Source organism: Parasteatoda tepidariorum, chromosome 9 (genome assembly GCF_043381705.1).
Source record: "Parasteatoda tepidariorum isolate YZ-2023 chromosome 9, CAS_Ptep_4.0, whole genome shotgun sequence".
NCBI classification, from domain to species: domain Eukaryota; kingdom Metazoa; phylum Arthropoda; class Arachnida; order Araneae; family Theridiidae; genus Parasteatoda; species Parasteatoda tepidariorum.
In genome coordinates, this window is record NC_092212.1 from 68,903,994 (window position 1) to 68,922,973 (window position 18,980).

At 31.4% G+C, this 18,980-nt stretch overlaps 2 protein-coding genes across 3 annotated transcripts in view; one reads left to right on the forward strand and one right to left on the reverse strand.

The window, feature by feature from the left end:
* LOC107451748 (UDP-N-acetylglucosamine transporter) overlaps nucleotides 1-12,882 on the reverse strand; it is a 63,698-nt gene extending 50,816 nt beyond the window's left edge. Inside the window, exon 1 of the mRNA XM_071185463.1 lies at nucleotides 12,731-12,882. Within this exon, the coding sequence (XP_071041564.1) occupies nucleotides 12,731-12,796 (66 nt within the window). The 5' untranslated portion in view covers nucleotides 12,797-12,882. The remainder of the gene's footprint in view (nucleotides 1-12,730) is intronic.
* The window catches only part of LOC107451747 (no mechanoreceptor potential A), a 73,241-nt gene that overhangs the window by 10,970 nt on the left and 43,291 nt on the right, over nucleotides 1-18,980 (forward strand). The window lies entirely within an intron of this gene.

The following is an 18,980-nucleotide window of genomic DNA, read 5'->3' on the forward strand; positions in this document are numbered from 1 at the left end:
AATTATGTTAATTTCAAATTCAATGAAAAATAATAAATAATAAATCAATGAAAAAAATAATAAACGTAATAATACTGAAGAAAACAAAAAAAAATAATAAATCAATGAAAATAAATAAATAAAAGGATAGTTACCATTTCAGATATTTTAGAAAAATTACCTTTCAAAGACTGAAAAAGTTGATAACTCATATAAATGTTCACTTAGATGAATTAAGTTTTTTGAAACACATAAATTATAAAGATCTTGGCCAAAGCAAAAACAGAGAAATGGTGAGCAGCGTTTCAGAGCCTGTTTAGATTTTTCTTCCCCCTCCCCCTACACATTAAAACAACAAAACCAAGAAATTAGCATTTACCAAGTAATTTCTTGAAAATATTCTTGATTTTTCACCTTTTCTTTTTTTTTAAAGGAGAAAAAGATTACCTTTTCGTTAATTTAAAAAATAATTGTAGCGAATATAAAATTTCCTTTTCATCGATTTAAATTAAAGTAAAAATGCATTTGATTCAGGAGAATTTCAAAAATGCTAGTAAGCTCTGCTCTTTGGATATATCTTTACAAGTGGTAGTTTTATTAACAGTTGTGTTGCCCTCCACTACATTTAACTAATTCAAATATTTTTAAGAAACCTATTTAGAAGAGTAGTTTCAGAAAAGTTATTTATCTGCGCTCTTCGGAAATAAGTTTTCAAGTACAGTAGTTTTGTTAACAGCTGTGGTGCGCCCTCCACTACATTTAACTAATTTAAATATTCTTAAAAGAACTATTTAGAAGAGTGAAATGCTGCTTAGTTTAGCTCTATGGAAATAAGTTTTCAATTAGTATTTTTATTAACAGTTGTGTTGCCCTCCACTACATTTAACTAATTCATTCTTAAGAAAGCTATTCAGGAGAGTTTCAGAAATGCTATTTATCTGCGCTCTTTGGATATAGGTTTACAAGTGATAGTTTTGTTAACAGTTGTGTTGCTCTCCACTACATTTAACTAATTCATTCTTAATAGAGCTATTCAGGAGAGTTTCAGAAATACTGCTTATCTGCGCTCTTCGGAAATAAGTTTTCAAGTAGTAGTTTTGTTAACAGCTGTGCTGCTCTCCACTACATTTAACTAATTCATTCTTAAGAGAGCTATTCAGGAGAGTTTCAGAAATGTTAATTAGCTGCTCTATTTGGAAATAGGTTTTAATGTAGCAATTTGGGTTTTGAAAAGTCTACCATCCTAGAAAATATTCTGCAAAATGCGTAGTAGCTGGAAGGCCTGCTTATATAAGGATACACCATCTGATGGGTAGTAATTATTTCTGAATTACAATATGTGAAAAAGTCAAATAAGATAATTATCTTTAAATTTAAAAACATACTATCTGAAGGAAATGATCGTGTGTCAATATTTTTGGTCTGGTGCCTTCTAAAATCATTCACTAAATTTTTGGTCTTTACCCTTCCAACCAGCGGAGATTACTTTGTTTTTTGTTACATCTTATAAATACAAAGTACTAAAAATGCTACACTGACCCAATTTATTTACCACAATTACCGATGAAATAATGAATTTATTAGATGGTTCCGCAAAATGGTATATCTCACCATTCATTGCAAACAAATTTGGTTGGCATAAATTTACACAGTGATACAGTACAAACTACTTCTCCTTGTTCAATGACAATAAACAAGAATGTTTACCATATCTTTTGTCACAGTAACATCTGATAGGATGTCGGATAAAAATATTTACATATAGGGACAATTCGATGCGTTAAGTATTTGTTTGGTTATTAAGCATTGTTTGTTTTTTAGATTAAATAGGAAGGAAGGAAATAATTATTAAAAATCGAAGGTCAAGTACGTGAATAGATTTTAAAGACAAAATAGTTTAGAGCTTATACTTTTTCATCAACAAATTTCAATCGAAGGAAGCAAAAATATCATTTGCACTCGAAAAATAGATATATTAAACATTCTGTCCTCCAGGAAGGCTCATAGTATTAAGAGATCTACAAAAATTAATTTTTTAGATGGTCTAATACATAACATAACAAATATACTTGTATAATCTTGTAATCTTAACTTAAATTAAAATTTATATGTATTATTTAATTATAATTTATATGTATATTATTCTCTTTTAAGTAAAAAATAGAGGTAGATTTAAAAAAGTAAATATTTTACTTTTGTCATTGTTGATTTGTCTATTTCAGTGTGAAATATAATTTTTACGCTTCTAGTATTTTTTTAAGTTTTGAAATGAGTCAGTTCAGATCGTGCAGACAAGCGAGAAGGTCAAAATCTACAGATTTATGATTTATTTAAATTTTATAACCGTGTTCTTAGATCTAAAATAATGCAAATAAGTGCACAATTTAAAAAATTTTGTTTGGAAATAAGCCGAGCTTGGAAGATTTTACCTTAACTCAGAAAAATATCGGTATTTCCTGCTGAGTTTTATAACCATAAATTATTAAAAGGCTAAATATAATATTTTTCACTTATTTTAACCTAAAATAATACAACTGCAGTTTACTCTCGATATCTCAAAATCGAAGGTACTCTGAAAAAAAAATTGAGATACCGAGTTTTCGAGATAACAAGTTCAGAGCTAAATATGGTCTTAAAAGTAGAAAAAATATTCTAAAATATGACTCTAAAAAGTAGAGTCATGATACATGGTTGGTGAACAGGGGTGGCCAAGCTGCTTGATAGTCGAGCCATATTTCAAAATTTGAAATTTTTCGCGAGCCGCAATTAAAAACGTATTTAAAAGGTATGCAAAAGAGGTATTAAAATTTTTTTTACAGACATTATATTTATTGAAAACATATAAATAAAAGTACAAAATATATGCATTGAATTTGAATATCAAAAATTAAACACATTTATTTTACTTCTCTTGATAATTCCTTAAAATTTGGTGAACAATTGGTGACAGCACTTCGCAGTAATTCTTTGAGATGCTGGTTAGTTAATACTGATCGGTGTTTGGATTTCACGAATTTTAAAGTGGAAAAAAATGATTCCCATAAGTACGTTGTTCCGAATATTGAAATAATTCGACAAGCAACCTTTTTTAATTCAGGATACTTCGATTCTGGTACAAATTTCCAAAATTCAGCAATCGACGCCGACTTATATTTTAATTGTAGAGCTTAATCTTTTTGCATCTCTATCAATTCTAATTCTCCAGATGCTTTTTTGGATCATAATTATATTGGAAATGGAAAACTCACCTTGAATTATGATAATTTCAAATGGATTCAGAAAAAAATCAAGAGACGATTTAAAATATTTCAAGTCTTGAATTCTCTTTTGGAATTTCGTCAATATCCATCTAGCTTTTTTAAATACTAGTTGAGTTTTTCGTGTTTAATCTGGGAACAATTTTTTTTTATTCTAGGAAAATGACAAAATATTTTATTTTTAATGTCCTTTTGAAAAAGTTGTAATTTAGTTTGAAAACTAAATATACACTGTGAGAAGTCAGATATTATTTCATCTTTCCCCTGCAATTAAAAATTGGTTTGGAAACAAATTCAAAATCGGTCTGGAGTCAGTCGATTACACCACTGTTTATGTTCGATCGAGCAGTTTTCGATGAGTCATATCATTCTTAACTTGGACGGAAATGAAATTTGTTACAACTTTGCACTTATTCTTTCATATTTGTTGTCAGTAATTTAAAAGACATTTTGAAACACATACGGAACGATAATAATTTTTTAAAATATAATAGCCCAAAAATGAAAAGAGAACTCAGGTACATTTATCGAGAGCCACAAATAATCCTTCAAAGAGCCGCATGTGGCTAGCGAGCCGCAGGTTGCCCCCCCCCCCTGATATATAAGAATACCTACTTATAAATATGCATGTAATGATAGCTGACTATAAATATGTAAATACAACAATCATAATTTAATTTTTAAAAGTAAGACGAAAATAATTATGCATTAAATAGAAGGGAATTAGCTTACAATAAACTTACATTGTGATTTTTCTGAAAAAATTCTTTTTCTATTAAAAGAAAAAAAAATTTAAGCATAGCAAAGTTTTAAGAAGAAACTTTTCGACGCAGGCATTCAAATTAACATTAGGTGGATTTATAATACTCAGGAGAAAAATATTTTTTGGACATAACAAGAATTTTGAGAACATACTATAATTAACCCTTTTTAAGGCCGTGGTAAGTATACTTACCACCACGTTTTACCACTTTTAACTTAGGTTTCCATTTTTCAATAACTTCAGCTTTCTTGAAGTGAGTTTGAATAAAATTGGTAACCATTTGTCACTTTTANGCTCGATCTTCTTGCATCTCTATTAATTCTAATTCTCCAGATGATTTTTGGGTCATAATTGTATTGGAAATGGAAAACACTCACCTTGAATTATGTTAATTTCAAATGGATTCAGAAAAAAATCAAAAAACGATTTAAAATATTTCAAGTCTTGAAATCTATTTTGCAATTTCGTCAATATTCCTTCTAGCTTTTTTATATACAAGTTGAGTTTTTCTTGTTTAATATTGGAACAATTTTTTTTTAATTCGAGGAAAATGACAAAATGTTTTATTTTTAATATCCTTTTGAAAAAGTTGTAATTTAGTTTGAAAACTAAATATACGCTGTGAGAAGTCAGGTATTATTTCATCTTTCCTCTGCAATTTAAAATCGGTTTTTAAACAAATTCAAAATTGGTCTGGAGTTGGTCGATTACGGCCGATTGCGCCTCTGTTTATGTTCGTTTGAGCAGTTTTCGATGCATCATATCATTCTTAACTTGGACGGAAGTAAAATTTGTTACAACGTTGCACTTAGTCTTTCATATTTGCTGTCCGTAATTTAAAAGACATTTTGAAGCACATACGGAACGATAATAATTTTTTAAAACATAATAGCACAAAAATAAAAAGAGAACTCGGGTACATTTATCGAGAATAATGTACCCGAATAATGTACCACAAATAATCGTTCAAAGAGCCGCATGCGGCCTTCGAGCCACGGGTTGCCTCCTCCCCCTGATATATAAGAATAACTACTTAAATATGTATGTAATGATAGCTGACTATAAGTATAAATACAACAATCATAATTTTATTTTTAAAAGTAAGATGAAAATAATTATGCATTAAATAGAAAGGAATTAGCTTACAATAAACTTACATTATGATTTTTCCGAAAATAATTCCTTTTCTATCACAGAAAAAAAATTCAACATAGCAAAGTTTTAAGAAGTAACTTTCGACACAGGCATTCAAATTAACATTAGGTGGATTTATAATAACCAGGAGAAAAATATTTTTTGGACATAATAAGAATTTTGAGAGCATACTATAATTACAAAGTGTGAAAAATGTGTCGAAAAAAAGTGGTTTTAATAGTGTAAGGAAGTCGTTTTAAATTTCTTTTCATTAGCTTCTTTAAAATGAAAAATTCTATTCATAATATTTCGCCACAATATATATTTATTTAGAAGCCTCAAGCAAAGTGGTGAATAATAACTTATTAAAATACATTTTATATTCATAATTTTGATGACACATTTTTTATTACGAATCGTGCTTTTAAAAACCGTAGTATTAAATCGTTGCCCTAACAAAGCATTAAAAGTCACCATTTCGAAAGTTGACAATTTTATATCTTAACTTCAATGTTGTTTTTTAAATCTAAAAATTTTGTTTCGAAATCATGCTGTTTTTTGAAAACGATTGAAAGATAAAACCTTAAGATTTTTATAGGTTAAAATCTAATTTAACCTACCAATTAATAAATCGCTGCTGTCACGACAACTTTTTCCCTTTCAACCCAAAAACATATTTCTATTGTAACATAACCTTCTGGGTTATTAATACTTTTATACCTTTGACGCAGAATTTTTATTAAACATATTTTCATACTTTTTCATTATTTTGTAGGTCAAAATAAGTGAAAAATATTATGTTTAGCATTTTAATAATTTAAAGTTAGGAAATACGGTATGAAACACCTGTGTCTTTTTCTGGGTTAAAGGTAAAATCTTCTAAACACAGCTCACTTCCGAACAATAATTCTTTATATTTGCACTTATTTTCAGTTATTTAGATGATCAAAGAGAAACTCTTATTCATTATTGAAATTTCTTTAATTTACACAATCAATTATTGATGAATTTTTGAATATGAATGAAAAACGAAATTTTTCAAACGACTTTTTTTTGGATATTGTATTTTAGTACAAATGTAATTCCGATTATCTAACAGAATTTTTTATTAACTATTAGACTTTTTTTTAATAATTGAAAATACCAAAATATATTTTTGCTTGTAGTTAAAGCGTCAAAAAATATGCATAAAAGGAATTGTGCCCCTTCTGCGTCGAAGGATTAGGAACTTCTAAAAAAGATGGAAACGCTTCTATACAAACAACACGTAGAAAGTTTTTCTATCGGCAACAACAGTTTTGGGAGATTTTACATGGAAAAATTACTGGCACAATTTGGAGAGATCATGCTTGAAGCTTTTGGCAATGGTATCATTTTTACCCATGTAAATTCGGATCCACCAAAATGAGGAGATGATTCTAGTTTCATTGCAACAATTTTGAAATCATTCTATATGATTGTACAACTTATAATAAAATGCTATATTTTTACTTATTGTAGAAAAGGAAAGAAACTTTAAACTTCATACGCTCATTTTGGGATGCAAATTTTGCATAACCACCACATTTCTAAAAGCTTCTAGCATGATATTTCCAACTGGGTATACAGTTTTGCCAAAACAAATGGAAAACAACCCTAGTATTGGTTTACAAGCATCGAATTCGAACGCTATTTATGAACAAAAATGTAATAAATGATTAAAATGTTACTGTCGAATTTAAAACATTATAGAGTAATAGTTTACGAAAAAGTAAAATATTGACATGATTAAATGAAAGTTAGGGTTCGAATAAAATTAAAGGAATTTTGTTACAAAGGTACGAAGCGAAAGTGAATATCACAAGGACTTTCTCAATAATGAAATAATAATAAAACCATAGCTTGCTCAATTGAAAACGATAGTCATAAGAATTTTTTTAATGACTTAATTAAATGAAATTAAATCATAAAATATGAAGGTTAGTATTAGAATAAAATTAAAGGAGTCGAACTACAGGCTTTCAGCGAAAGCGAATATTACAAGGACTTCCATGAAAATGAAATAAATAACAATAAAATTATCGCTTGCTTAATTAAGAACGATAATCATAAGAATTTTTAATAAAATTTATAAAATAATTTAATGATTTAATAAGGTAAAATTAAATGATAAAATATAAAGATTAATATTGGAATAAAATTAACGAAATCGAAATACAGATGGGAAGCGAAAGCGAATATCACGAGAACTTCCGCAAAAATCAAGTAAATAATAATAAAATCATAGCGTGTTCAATTGAAAACGATATCATGAGATTAAAAAGAGAAATCGTTTTAAATAAGTTTTAGCGTGTTTGAAAACAAAAAAATATATCGTTTGCATTCCTGAAACATATCAAATATGAAGTATAAAGCTTTCAATGCAATCCACAACATTTCTGAATATAAAGCGCAGAATAGCGGATTGTTGTTTACGCGTGACACATGATAAAAAAAGAGATGCGAGCGTTGAAAAGAAGACGGCTAGGTGCTCATTCATGCGTCTATAACGGATGCTAACGTGTGTATATGGAAGAGCAATGCCCGGTTTGTATCGGCACCAAATATAGATTTGGAAACTAATGGAAGAAAGGAAAAATAATAATAATGCTAGATTTCTCCTATTTTGGAGTTATTTTTTGTCACGTGAGAAAAGGAAAAAAGTAACAAAATAAATAAAAAGGTTTGGTATTTGGTTTTATTCACTTGCAAAAAGACTGATTTTAAAATCGCACTAATATAAAAAGAAGTATTGTAGAAACGAACAAGGTATGCTGTTAGGGGAACTCTTGGTTAGGTCAGTGCTCGGTAAATTTTGCTCCAAAACGTCGCTGGTCGGCCCACAATCCAAATATAAACCTTATCGAAACGCAACAATATCACATCTGGCTCGCGAGCTACAGTTTAAAGCATGAGTTAAGTAAAAGGTATGAAATACCCTGGTGACAGAAATCCTCCAGCAAGATAGCGAGCTCTGCAGATTATCACAAAATTTGCATATTATTTCCATTTTTTTTTTAAATGGAGAAAAAAATAGCTTAAAAAACCGTGGACAATTAAAAATAACACGAAATGATTTCTCATCTAATATAGTCTATCTTCTTTTCATCTTATAAAAATATATAATTTTGAAATATCTAGAATTTGATACCAGAAAACAATTAACTTTGTTAATTTCCGTTTTCCTGGTTATCGTTTTATTTGTCTAAGTACCTGTGATGGTATGGTAATGAGTTTCATAAGAAGAAACTTAAAATAGCTGCAGATTAAAACACCATGTATTACTATTCCGTTCATTTCCTTCTTTATAAAGATAATATTTTATTTTAATATTATCACTGCAATTAAAATTCTCTTTCTGATTCAACTCAAAAGTTTTTAACTACACGTGTTGCTAGTGATCTTTGCAAAGGGAATTTTACGAAGTGGAAGCATGATAATAATTGAGATATAAAACTTTTGCACTTTGAGTTCTTTAAAATACAGAAATGTCATCCTACTCCAAACAGCGGATAAATATTTCAAAGTGGTAATCTTTCCGCTTGCTTTAGTAATTTCGATTTAATGGATCACCACTACTTCTTAGTAATTAAAGGCTTGTATAATACACCACTACGCAATTAAGCCTTTTAGAAAGTTGCCAGTATTAACCAAAAATTGGCTAATTTTAGTTTGTTGTTCTCTAAAATTCTTTCAAATATTTTACATAAAAAATGACCCCCCTATAAAAAACGACAGCGAAAATAAGTCTTTATGAACATTTGAAAGTGAAATTTCCGAATTCATCATAATATAATAACAACTTAGCATACTTCGATTTGACGCATGAGATTTTAATAAGTCTTGAACTCCAAATTTGCGTAAAGTGATCACTTCTCCAAAATTAAAAACAGAGCTCATGCTGCAGTATTTATACCCCAGTTTAGATCTAATTTGGAGTTGAAAGTGAGAAAGCTTTATTTGTCCATGATAAAACTAATCCTTACCTATGCTTTGCCTGACTGGTCAATTTATCACCTGCTGAGCTCGAAAAATTGACACGATGCAAAAATAAGATTCTACCATAATTGCTTAAAGTCAGATGGACATTATAGCGATCTAAAAATTGTCTTCCCAAACATATAGCAAAATTAAACTTTTAACTTCTTTATCAGGGCCATCGTAATAGCATGCAGGGCTCCCTGGCCCAATGTTTTAGACCTCCATAACTAGCCATGATGTTTAAAAACGACCTAAATAACTTCACATACATAAAATAAATCATTTTTAATATATACAATAATTTTAACAAATTTAACCTTATTTTGATCACCGCAAAAATTCAAAAAAGATCCCAAAAATGGTTTTTATTTTTATATGGTTATGTTATATAAAAACATGCAGCACTGTTTTTTTAAGGTAAGCACAAAAGAATGAGAAGGAACGAGAAAGGTAATTATTAAAATCAACAAAAAATTTGTGATCACCTTTTTAGGATCACTGGTTACCCATTGGTCAAATGCTTTTTCTTTCTGGATTGACTCCGTTAAACGCCGCAACATTTAAATATCATGGGTTGCAAAAACTGTCCTCATTGATGTTTGTCGTCGGATTCATATCCAGCCTATGTACGTGTCTCAAGACTTCGCAAAATACATTTCCTTCTTCAGCATTCATATTTATATCAAAATCACCGTCAAGACAGTAATTATAGGTTAATAATAAAAAGAATATAAAAATACTTGAATTATTATTATGATGTAAATACATTAAAAATGCCTGCTAGTGAAAATAAAAACAGCAGCGGTCACCATAGTAACGCATGCAGTGACGCCGCATGCGCACTGTTTACTATTACTCTTGAGCACAGTTAAAAAGTGTGTGGACGCCATCAAATCCAAATCAAGACCCATTTTGCCAATGGCTGAAAAAAGCATTTTTAAACCATGGATAATTTTTTTTTAAAAAATTGAGCTGTTAACGAGTTGTAATCCTCAAATAATAAAATAATTTTAAAAACCATGGAAGCTAATTAAAATAATTAAATTGAATAAACACAAAGGTACAACAAATCAAAACAAAATTCACAATATATGAATTATTTTGTCATAATGAACAGTTTCAATGCCATGGTAGCTAAAACTTTCATTGGAACGTAGAAAAATAGATTTCAGTTGCCTTAAGTTTTCTTGGTGATAAACTATTCAAATTATTGTTGTTTGCATGCTAATCAATCACTACTTGTAGAAAAAAATTCGCACTTTATTCAATAGAATATATTTATTTAAAAAAATATGTAAGGTAATGTTGTTTATTATTGTCTTTTTTTAATGCAATTCATAAAAAATAAGATTCTCAGGGATCCCTTGAGTGCCTAGGGTCCCCAGGCACTGCCCGATTGTGCCCATGAGCAAAGAGAGTACCGTTCTTTAGGCAAGTCCAAACAAGCATGGAAGTTGAAGTTAATAACTTTCCTTTCGATATACTATTTTCATATGACCGACAGCAGCTTACTTTTGTTGAGATGGGCATCTACAAATAATATATATATATTTTTAAAAGTAATATCTTCACTTTGAATATTGTGGTAAAATGCTCCATTTGCGTTTAATTACATTAATAATTCTCACTCCATAGTTAGAAGTCCATGATGAAGGGAAATAGCAGGGCTCGTAGTGTCCTTGAAAAATTATGAAATATTAGAAAATAAAATGTATTTTTTATAAATTCGTGTCCACACTACGATAATTCCCCCCCCCCCCAAATAAACATATCTGAGCCGCGATGGCTTAGGGGATAGAGCGTTCGCCTTCCAATGAGGTGAACCGGGTTCGCATCCCAGTCGATACGAATTCCGCATACGGCTTGCACCGACCACAGTGCTGACGAGAAATATCCTCAGTGGTAGACGGATCATGGGTTAGAGTCCCCTTGCCGCCAGGCAAACCGGGGAAGGTTCTCGTGGTCTTCCTCTCCATGCAACGCAAATGCGGGTTAGCTCCTTCAAAAAGTCCTCCCCGAAGACAAATTTCTCCCAATACTCGATCCAGGAGTTCCCTTGTCTTCTGGATTGAGCTCAAAATGACAAGGTTACGGAGTTGAACATTAGTAGTCGTAAGCCCATAGAAATGGGTCGGCTGTTCAACGACGGTTATAAAATGAAATGAAATAAATATATCAAGGGTTGGTAGGACACTGGGCCCATGTCCAAGAGTTCGTGGGTTCGATCCCCGCCGGCCGAAGACTTCCCTTGTAGTAAATGGTGATTGATGCACGCTAAATCTGTTGAATCGCAAAGTCCTCCATGTTCCCATAACAAATCAATACCTCTGGGGTTACTGATCCACGAGTTTCCTAGTCTTCTGGATTGGTTTAAAATTACAAGGCTACGAAGTTGAACAATAGTAGTAGTAAATCCATAAAATTGAGTCGGTTGTTCGACGACGGTTATAATATAAAATAAACATATCTGAGCCGCGTTGGCTCAGGGGATAGAGCGTTCGCCTTCCAATGAGATGAACCGGGTTCGATTCCTAGCGATGACTGGTTTATACGAATTCCGCATCCGGCTCGCACCGACCACAATGCTGACGTGAAATATCCTCAGTGGTAAACAGATCATCGGTTAGAGTCCCCTTGCCGTCAGGCTAACCGTATGACGTTCTCGTCGTCTTCCCCTCCATGTAACGCAAATCCGGGTTAGTTACATCAATAAGTTGTCCATAAAGGCAAATTTCTGCCCATACTTAGTCCAGGTGTTCCCTTGTCTTCTGGATTGGGTTCAAAATGACAAGGTTGCAGAGTTGAACATTAGTAGTCGTAAACCCAAAAATTGGGTCGGCTGTTCAACAACGGTCATTTTTTAACACGTTCACGCCGGGAAAAGGGAAAATACTGGTAAAAGAACTATTTCAATATTAGATAATATTCGGGAGGACTTAATCTATTCTCAACAATAACAATTCACTGTAAGGAAATTTATCACGGCGAAGAAGCAATTCAATATAAAAATTGCATCCGTTAAAAACAATTGGTAGTTATGGATTTTTATTATTNAGTCAAGCGGCAATTATCTTATGTTAGCTGCAACTTAGTAGCTTACAACTACTAAGTAATTTACAACTACTAAGTAACTTACAACTACAACTTACGTTAGCTACTTCCCAAGCGGATGTAATAAGTTCATTGATGTTTGTAGTTCATAAATGTTTAAATCTAGCGAGAATTATCTTACGTTAGTTGCAACTTAGCAACTTACTACTACGACTTACATTAGCTACTTGATAAAAGGATGTAATGGGTACATTAATTTTTGTAATTCATTCTAGTTTAAATTACGCAGGAATTATCTTACGTTAGCAGCAACTTAGTAACTTACAACTACAACTTACCTTAGCAACAACTTAGTAATTTACATCTACAGCTTATGTTAGCTACTTGACAAGCGGATGTAATAAGTTCATTGATGTTTGCAGTTCATAAATGTTTAAATCTAACGAGAATTGTTTTACGTTAGCTCCAACTTAGTAACTTACAACTGCAACTTACGTTAGTTACTTGCCAAGCTGATGTAATAAGTTAAAAAAGCAAGTTAATTTACCTTTTCTTCACTTTTAGAGGATTTCTCGACGATTTGCTTTACATTTATACGACGTGTGCACTCCATTATAAATGCACAGGAAAACGTGATGAATATTTTTTTTTTACACTGGAGAACAATGTAATTAAATTTCGCGAAACGAGTATACTCACGATCTGATTTTCGTAGAATAACTAAGGCTCTAGGAATGAAAGATGTTTTAATTGTTTATACAGCTGCCATCGAATCTTGCGCCAATCTGAGCTATTGAAAGACCGAGTCGTTAAATTACCTATCAAAAACTATCGATTTATTTATTTATTTGAGAGATATATTTTAATATTTTTTATCACTATTTTTACGAGTTGGGGTGAAGAAGTAATAAATGGTTGTTATGTTGTCATATTTGATACCCTAAAAGTAATAATACGTGAGCCTAAAAATGTAAAGAAGTGGTGAGCAATAGAAGCTGAAAATCTAGAAAAGATTAAATCAGTATTAATCTTTTACATACTTCTTTCAGTTTTATTTTTTATTAAAATTGAAAATAATTTTTGTCACTTGTTTTTTTCGAGTTGGGGTATAGAAGTAATGAAGAGTTATTATGTTGTCATATTTGATACACTAAAAGTATATGAGTGATAATACGTGCGCCTAAAAATGTAAAGAGTGGTGAGCAATGGCAGCTGAAATTTTTTAAAGATTAAATCAGTAATACTCTTTAACCTATTTCTTTCAGTTTCTTTATTTATTGGAAGTAAAAACAATTTCCGTCACTTTTTACTTTTTATGCGAGTTGTGGTGAAGAAGTAATAAAGGGTTATTATGTTGTCACATTTTGATACACTAAAAATGATAACACGTGAGCCTAAAAATGTAAAAAGTGGTGAGCAATAGAGGCTGAAAATCTATAAAAGATTAAATCAGTAATACATCTTAACCTACTTCTTTCAGTTTTATTTTTTATTAAAATTGAAGACAATTTTCGTCACTTCTGTTTTTTTCGAGTTGTGGTGAAGAAGTAATAAATGGTAATTATGTTATCATATTTGATGCACAAAAAAAATGATAATACGTGCGCCTAAGAATGTAAAAAATGGTGAGCAATAGAAGCTGAAAATCTATAAAAAGATTAAATTAGATGTTTTGTGTCACCCCTTTAATTTTTGTCGATTAGTTTTGTAACATTATGTATATTAACTGTTACATTCAATAATTACTGTCGATTCCTTTAAATTATTATTATTATTGGTAGATCCGAATAATTTATCGACATTTTTGTTAAACCAAATCATCAAACCTGTTTCCGCACCAATTTTCTCATATTCGCATAAGGTTTTATGAGAGATTTTTTTCTTCTTGATTGTTCGATTTCAGAAATAAAACTCTCACTTTTAACGGTAGCAAAACTAGTAGGATTAAGTATAAAAATCCATCAAAATTATTAAAGTGATAGCAAAATTTATACTGTAAAATATATATTTTGCTTTTCAGAAATTGATCAATTAATATTCTTGATCACACTAAAGATTTGGAAACTTTTTATATTTGTATTTCTTTATTTATTGTTACAACATACTTTTACAGGTTTGTGTGCTTAATTAAGGCTTATAAATCTTTGTTAATTAGAGGGATGGCCTGGGGTGCCCCTCTTTTATACATATATATAAGTCAAATAGGTCCCACAGTGGATTGATCGTTAGGACACGGTTCCCAGCAGATCATCGAAGTCAAGCATTACTGGCTGCGGGCAGTGCGCGGGTGGGTGACTACTTGGATCAGTCTGCGAAGGGGTCCGAGTGTGTGCGGTATCGATCCTCGTTAAACTGTTCTACCGTAAAGCGCTCGATTTCGCGTGCAGGTCATCGGGCCACCAAAGCAGGGGTGTCATTCCCTTTGCAGAGGATCAAAATTGCGATGGCATGTCTTCGAATCATCCTCAGGGATGTTTCTCAGACTGTCGAATAGAGCATTGTGCAGCTCTAGTGCGACGTAAATAAAGTATCCCCTTACCACAGTGTACCCCTTCTAAATTGTTCGTAACGCTGTGTACCACTAATAAAAAAAATGAATGCATTTTTTTTTTAAAAATATGTTTATTTTTATTTTAAGGTACAAAGTTTTATTAATAAGTTTATTTGCATCAGTGAGAAGGATGATATTGTTTTTGCTGTGATAACAGTTCATCATAATTCGGTTCTCTTGTAGTCAGTTTCAGTCTGAGATGCGATTCCACGTCCAATAATCTATTTCTTTTTTTCGAATTAATGTCCACGTGACTTCACTCAAATCTGAAGTTGGAAAAGGCAAAATATATTTCGCAACTTTTTCTGTTAAAACTGGATACATATTTTGCACTTGCAGCCAGAATGATGTTAAAGTACACTCCTCAAGTGTATTTTTCAAGAAGGGTAAAAATTATATTTTATAAAAATAATCAAAATAAGTAGAATTTATTACAAACTTTTACTATAAAAAAATTGCACAAAATGTAAAAATCAGAAATGGCTGTTGACAGCAACTGTTAACTTTGCAAAAAATAGCCAATAGAAAAATACGTATTCGCAAATTTTTATGACTAGCTTTGTTTTTAAATAAAATTATTCGAAATTTTCGTTTGTGGCTAGATATTTCGCCTACCCCCGCTGAACTGTTCCCGTACCTCTGGGGGTACGCTTACCACACTTTGGGAAACACTGCATTACCAGAAGTCTAATACATGCCAGATGAATATTAGCTAAATTGAAGTTTTTTCGAACTTCAAACTGCTTTTATGGGTAGTTTGCGTACCACTTGATTATTTTTGGTGGTTCTTCTGGAGCCTTGTAAATGCGTATTATAATGCTTGTAAATATAATGATACCTGTCGTAATATTTAATTGACTTCAAGTTTTTATATCATATTTCAAAATCTCAAAATTAGTGCTAAAAGGAGTAAAAGAATTTCGCATGATTAGAACAGAGCCGCTATGGCTCAAGAGATTGCGCACTTGATTTACCAATGAAGTTACCCAGGTTCGAGTCCCGGCGATGTCTGGTCTATTCAAAGTCTGCTCCCAACCCCGGTGGTATGACCAGTGTTCTCCCTAAGCGTTTTTCGTAGGGCGGCCTACCCCACCTGTGCTTTTAAAGTAGAACGATCAAAACACATTCAATGGGAGTGTACCCCATTGTTTTGAATTGTACTTTGTATTTTTTTGAAGATTTTGACTTTTTTATTGCAGCTTAATTTTCTGAAAGAAAAATTTTTAAAAATTTATAAAGAGTTATTATTAAATAAGAATTAAGAATTTCACGTGAAAATTATGAAATGAATTAATCGAAAAATTAACCGTTTACCAACCGTTAAACGATAAACTTCCAAAAAGTTGAAGAAATTTGGAGCGAGCCCCAAAAGCTGTCGTGGAACAGACACAATGCTGATATTAAAAGCATTTATAATATTTAAAAAAAAGCCGATCGGCCTGAGTAGGGATCAGGGAACTGACCTTGCACCAAAAAGGTTCTGGATTTGAATCCTGGGCAAGACATGGACGTTCTTTCATTCTATCTATCATCTTTCATACTATCTGTCCTTACTGTGGGAGCAACGTTGGCCCATCTAATATGGTGCCCCTGAAAGAGTAGCGAACAAATCTGACCTTCAGATGCCTGTCTGACGAAAGGTCATTCTCCGGGTGGGCATTAGAAGAAAAAATATTTAAAAAAATATTTAAAAAAAAAATTCTAGGTACTTGGAACAATAGAGAGATTTTATGCTGATCAGTTAATTCGAAGGCGAATTTTCCATGTAAAAAAATTATTAGAATAAATTAATTAATAAAAATTATAAATATGTTTCAATAGACAAAAAGTATTTTTAAGATTTTAATTTAGAACAAAAAGGAACTTGTTTTTTTATTTATTTATGCTCTACTTTTTCCTTGTTTAAAATCCTCCTTTTAGGAAAGAAGATTTATCGCAAAATATATTATTCACAGAATTATTTTTAAAATTTCCACGTAAAGAATGAGCTTATAAAACTTGGTTTTAGGTACGTTGTTTTTAACTTCTAAATAATTTGAAATTATAAAATCTGAAGAACGATAGTTTAAAGTTTTTTGAAAATATTATAATAACAAGCTTGATCACAATTTTTTTTAACATTCGTCTCCTTATTATTTTTAGTAACTTTTCTTTAGAAAGCACGCATGCTGTTCATTTCTGAAAAATTAAATATTTCAAAGATTAAAATTGCATGTAGATATTAAGTTTTTAACAGATTGCAATATCTAAAATAAAAAATAAAAAAAAACTACTGCTTTTTACAATGAAACTTAAATTATATAATATTAAAAAATTAACTCAATTTCGTGAACTTTTCCCGTACGTATTTCATAATCAGGTCTGCCAACCACTACAATTTTTGTAAAATTGATTGGATTGGTAGGCAAATATTAACAAAGCTTTCAGAATCTCTGGCAATTTGCCAAATTGTTTAAAAGCATCGCCACGAGAGAGCTGGCACAAAATGAACTTCTAATTCACTGATATGTTGTGGAATATTTAGTGGTGTGGAAAATAATGCATTGAAACATTGTATGTATATCTATAACAGTTTTCCTAGAAGCTTTATTTTGAGGAAATTCGTCTTCTAAAATGCTTTAAAACGGGGACATTCTAAATCATTTTTCAATAATAACGCAAGGCGCGATATGGAACCTTAATATTGACCTATAATATTTTAATTGCACCACGTATTATATTCACATGGAATAGTGTACCCTACCAAAGGAATTAATTCCGAGCAATTAATTAATTCCAGAACTTAGCTATCACTAGAACAATTTTTACAAAAAGAAAGTTGAAAGCCCAGCATTATATTTTAGGGAACAGGCTGAGTCATCTCAGTTTGACTCAGTTAACTGTTTTTTTTTCTTCCTTAGACTATTAAATAAACTTTTTGTTACTCTTGAACCATTTTAATAACCTTCCAAAAAATACACAACAAACAATAGAAATTTTCCAAAACATTGTTCACACACAGCTAGTATAGAAGTGTTTCCATATTTCTGCCCAATCTCTGCACGGGCACTGACGTTTTTTCTGTTCGTTATCAATACCCAAAATATTTTTGTTAAAAAAAGTACTTTATTTTTTTTCCAGTTACATATCTTCAATTAAATATCAAAAATCGTTTGTATATACAATAATGAATACAGTGTCATAGGTATCTATTGCTTTATTTGTCATATGCATGCATTATTAATTGTTTGCTAGCAATACTACTTTAATTTTTTGCACGTAAATGCTTTTGCATTTCTAGAAAAAGAAATTTAAACAGTTTTATTTTACAACCGTCGTTGAACAGCCGACCCAATTTTTGAGTTTACGACTGCTTAAGTTCAACTCCGTAACTTTGTAATTTTGAACCAATCCAGAAGGTAAGGAAACTCCTGGATTAGTACCCCCAAAGGTATGATTTGTTATGGGGACATGAAGGATTTTGTGACTCGACAAATTCAACGTGCCTCAGTTACCATTTACTACACGGGGAGTCTTCGGCCGTTGAAGATCGAACCCATTACCTCTTTGACATGCACCCAGTGTCCTACCAACCAGGCTATCCAACACCTCCTAGAAGTAGTAAGGCCTCAGCACGGATCAATTTAGTAGTCCGATGTGACGAAGTTAACTGCGCAGTAGACGAAAAATAAGAAAGATGTTATTACGTTAGGGGTAATAAGCTGCGCAGTGGTTGAAAATACAAAATATGTCATTACGTTTGGACTACTAAGGGATAGTTATGGTAACCCGTGCTGAGGCCTGTTCTTTCTAGGAGGTGATGGGCTATCCCGGCCCCTTTATCACAATTAGCAAAATTTCAGGATATTATAATTGAGCGGATTACTGTCCTCATATGCTGGTTTGGCTAATTTCGGCGCCATTTTGAAATCTTCACTGGGACTGAACTGTGGCGTTTTATAAGAATTTTTGTATCCAAAACTTTAAATCAAATGAACAAAAACTTTAGTTAAAATGAAAAAAAAAATGCATTAAAACATTAACTTATCTACCACTAGAGTAAATGTTTGCAAAAAGCGTAAAATGTATGCAGCCCTGTTAATTAATTGCTTCTCCTCCACTGTTGGAAAGAAATATTTTGATACGAATCTCAAATGTTTGCGAGCATGAAAATAGCATCGTCCTATTTGTTTACTTTGGTACAAAATTTTGCAATTCAAATGACGGGCACAGGTGAAGCTAGGGTCAACATGCGGCGGATGACATC